This window comes from Passer montanus, unplaced genomic scaffold (assembly GCF_014805655.1).
Source record: "Passer montanus isolate IOZ18808 unplaced genomic scaffold, ASM1480565v1 scaffold503, whole genome shotgun sequence".
In the NCBI taxonomy this organism is placed as follows: Eukaryota; Metazoa; Chordata; class Aves; order Passeriformes; family Passeridae; genus Passer; species Passer montanus.
The window spans coordinates 14,329-18,569 of record NW_024369964.1 but is presented as its reverse complement, the minus strand read 5'-3'; the positions used below and the strand labels follow the sequence as shown (position 1 = coordinate 18,569).

The 4,241-nt window shown below is 61.1% G+C and overlaps 1 protein-coding gene across 2 annotated transcripts in view; it reads right to left on the bottom strand.

Moving 5' to 3' along the window:
* LOC120509323 (atherin-like) overlaps positions 1-2,448 on the bottom strand; it is a 2,879-nt gene extending 431 nt beyond the window's left edge. Inside the window, exons 1-2 of one of the 2 annotated variants that reach the window (XM_039723808.1) lie at positions 1,809-2,448; positions 56-180 (exon numbers count right to left, since the gene is read on the bottom strand). In XM_039723808.1, the coding sequence (XP_039579742.1) occupies positions 56-180; positions 1,809-2,194 (511 nt within the window). In that variant the 5' untranslated portion in view covers positions 2,195-2,448. Of the gene's footprint in view, positions 1-55; positions 181-1,720; positions 1,741-1,808 lie in introns of those variants that run through there. The other variant, XM_039723809.1, reaches the window with a different exon arrangement.
* Positions 2,449-4,241: the final 1,793 nt, after the last annotated feature.

Genomic DNA, 4,241 nt, shown 5'->3' with positions numbered 1-4,241 from the left:
CATTCCCCCCATTCCCCCCACTCTCCCATTCCCCCAGTTCCCCCAGTCCCGGTACCCTGCAGGAGCTGGAAGCGCTGCTCCAGCTGCAGCAGTTTGAAGGCGCTGCGCGCTCTCCAGCCGCCCTCCTTGGCCAGCCGGTAATAAATGTCCCTCTTGTCCTTGGAGGAGCGCCCCATGGCCCTGCAGGGACACCCCAATAACGGGACACCCCATTAACGAGGACACCCCATTAACGGGACATCCCATTAACGGGACACCCCATTAACGGGACACCCCAAACACGGGACGCCCCATTAACGGGGGCACCCCATTAACGGGGCACCCCATTAACGGGACACCCCATTAACGGGACACCCCAAACACGGGACGCCCCATTAACGGGGGCACCCCATTAACGGGGCACCCCATTAACGGGACACCCCATTAACGGGACACCCCAAACACGGGACGCCCCATTAACGGGGGCACCCCATTAACGGGGCACCCCATTAACGGGACACCCCATTAACGGGACACCCCAAACACGGGACGCCCCATTAACGGGGGCACCCCATTAACGGGGCACCCCATTAACGGGACACCCCATTAACGGGACACCCCAAACACGGGACGCCCCATTAACGGGGGCACCCCATTAACGGGGCACCCCATTAACGGGACACCCCATTAACGGGACACCCCAAACACGGGACGCCCCATTAACGGGGGCACCCCATTAACGGGGACACCCCATTAACGGGACACCCCAAACACGGGGCACCCCATTAACGGGGGCACCCCATTAACGGGGCACCCCATTAACGGGGGCACCCCATTAACGGGACACCCCATTAACGGGACACCCCATTAACGGGGACACCATTAATAAGGGACACCCCAAACACAGGGACACCCCATTAACGGGACACCATTAATAGGGGACACTCCATCAACGGGGACACCCCAGAAACGGGACACCATTAACGGGACACCCCATTAAGGGGGACACCCCAGGACTGACGGGGACACCCCATTAACGGGGACACCACTCATGGGCAACACCCCGAAACTAACGGGGACACCACTCATGGGGACACCCCCAAACTGCCGGGGACACCCCATTAACAGAGACACCATTAATAAGGGACACCCCAAACACAGGGACACCCCATTAACGGGACACCATTAAGAGGGGACCCCCCAAACACAAGGACACCATTAATGGGGCACCATTAATAGGGGACACCCCAAACACAGGGACACCCCATTAACGTGACACCATTAATAGGGGACCCCCCAAACACAGGGACACCATTAACGGGACACCATTAATAGGGGACCCCCCAAACACAGGGACACCCCATTAACGTGACACCATTAATAGGGGACACCCCATTAACGGCACACCCCATTAGCGGGGGGAACCCCAAACGGGGCACCCCCAGCCCCAGCCGGGGCTGTAGCACCCCCCGCCCGCGGCGCTGTCATCCCCGCACAGTTCGTTGTTTGTACGCCCCATTATTTATTTACCGGTTCTGTCGTTTATTTGTAGGTGCTACCCTAAAAAAAGCGCTGTTTATGTGGGGAGGCACACAAAAACGGGGGGTTCCAGGGAGATCCTGTGGCTCGCACACCCTGGGGTTACGGGGGGTGCCCAGGGGCTGCTCACTTCACTTTAAACCCCTCAAAAACGAGTCCGCGTTATTTTTAAATTAAATCCTGCATTCACCACAAACCTCACCGAGCCACTGCGCATGCGCCGCCCCGGCGTCACCGCCCCCCGGCGCGGCGGCCGCGCACGCGCAGCGCCCGCCCGCCCGCCGCCGTACCGGGACGCGCCGGGGAAGGACCGGGGAGCAGACGCGGGAGGAAAGAGGAACGGACGCGGCGGCAGCGGTGAGGGCGGAGCGGCGGCGGCGGCTGAGGCGGGCGTGGGGCGCGTGCGCGCGGCGGCAGCGTGAGGGGAGGGCGCGCGGGGGATGGGGGGAGGCGCCTTTTGGCACTGCGCATGCGCGGGGCGGGGCGCCAGTTGTGTGGGGCTTTCCCGCCTTTTTCTGTGAGGGGAGCGGGGGCGTTCCTGTCCCTTTATCAGGGCTCCCTTTATCGCTGGGCGGGAGCCCTGAGGGGCCGAGGGGTTCCCGAGTTTTACCGTGAGGGCTGCAGGGCGTTCCTGCGTTATACCGTGAGGCTGGAGGGGGTTCCTCCGTTTTACCATGAGGCTGGAGGGGGTTCCTCCCTTTGTCCGTGAGGGCTGGAGGGCGTTCCTCCGTTTTACCGTGAGGGCTGGAGGGCGTTCCTGCGTTTTACCTTGAGGCTGGAGGGCGTTCCTGCGTTTTACTGTGACGAGTGGAAGGGGTTCCTCCGTTTTACCAGGAGCGCTGCAGGGCGTTCCCCCTTTTTACCGTGATGGGTGGAAGGGGTTCCTCCGTTTTACCGTGAGGGCTGGAGGGGGTTCCTCCCTTTGTCCTTGAGGGCTGGAGGGGATTCCTCCCTTCTTCCGTGAGGGCTGGAGGGCGTTCCTGCGTTTTACCATGAGGGCTGGATGGGGAGTTTGAAGTACCGGGGAGCATCCGGGGCAGGAAAGAGGAACGGACGCGGCGGCAGCGGTGAGGGCGGAGCGGCGGCGGCGGCTGAGGCGGGCGTGGGGCGCGTGCGCGCGGCGGGCAGCGTGAGGGGAGGGCGCGCGGGGGATGGAGGCGCCTTTTGGCACTGCGCATGCGCGGGGCGGGGCGCCAGTTGTGTGGGGCTTTCCCGCCTTTTTCTGTGAGGGGAGCGGGGGCGTTCCTGTCCCTTTATCAGGGCTCCCTTTATCGCTGGGCGGGAGCCCTGAGGGGCCGAGGGGTTCCCGAGTTTTACCGTGAGGGCTGCAGGGCGTTCCTGCGTTATACCGTGAGGCTGGAGGGGGTTCCTCCCTTTGTCCGTGAGGGCTGGAGGGCGTTCCTCCGTTTTACCGTGAGGGCTGGAGGGCGTTCCTGCGTTTTACCTTGAGGCTGGAGGGCGTTCCTGCGTTTTACTGTGACGAGTGGAAGGGGTTCCTCCGTTTTACCAGGAGCGCTGCAGGGCGTTCCCCCTTTTTACCGTGATGGGTGGAAGGCGTTCCTCCGTTTTACCGTGAGGGCTGGAGGGGGTTCCTCCCTTTGTCCTTGAGGGCTGGAGGGGATTCCTCCCTTCTTCCGTGAGGGCTGGAGGGCGTTCCTGCGTTTTACCATGAGGGCTGGATGGGGAGTTTGCTGCCCTTTTCCGTGAGGGCTGGAGGGGGTTCATCACTCTTTCCGTGAGCGGTGGAGCGGTTTCTTCCCCTTCTTCCGTGAGGGCTGGAGGGGGAATTCCCCTCTCTGTTTCCCTGAGGCGTGGAGGGGAGTTCATCCCTTTTTCCGTGAGGGGAGGGGGAATTTCCCGCCCTTTTCAGTGGGGAGTGGAGGGGGTTCCTCACTTTTTTTTCTGTGAGGAGTGGAAAGGGTTCCTCACTCTTTTTTTCCGTGAGGGGTGGAGGGCGTTCCTCCCTTTTTTCCATGAGGAGTGAAAAGGGTTCCTCCCTTTTTCAGTGAGGAGTGGAAAGGGTTCCTCACTCTTTTTTTCCGTGAGGGGTGGAGGGCGTTCCTCCCTTTTTTCCATGAGGAGTGAAAAGGGTTCCTCCCTTTTTCAGTGAGGAGTGGAAAGGGTTCCTCACTTTTTTTTTCCGTGAGGGGTGGAGGGCGTTCCTCCCTTTTTTCCATGAGGAGTGGCGTGGATTTCTTCCCTGAGGGAAGGAATTCTTTCCCTGGGGGATGGATGGGGAGTTTCTCGCCCTTTCCCGCGAGGGCTGGAGGGCGTTCATCTCTCTTTCCGTGAGCGTGGAGGGGTTTCTTCCCCTTTTTCCGTGCGGGGACGGGGAGTTTCCCGCCCTTTTCCGTGAGGGCTGGAGGAGTTTCCCCCCTTTTTCCGTGAGGTGAGGGAGGAAGGGTTTTCCTTCCTTTTTCCATGAGGGGAGGGGATTCTCTCGCCAGGCAGAACCGTGATGGGAGGGTTTGGCCGTGCTGGAGTTGTGCTCTGTGGGTTTGGGGTCCGTTATGGGACAATTCCCCTCAGGATCTAGAGACACCCCCCGACAGGCTGTGGTTGTGACAGACCCACCGGAACCGGCAATGCAGTAATAAAAAACCTTTATTTCCCAATATGTTGCCCCCAGAAGCCTCCCGCAGGCTGGGGGAGTGGGGGGTGGGTGGGAGGGAGGGAGGGGGAGCACCCCAAAAACTAACGGAGGCACCCCAGAAACTGAGGCG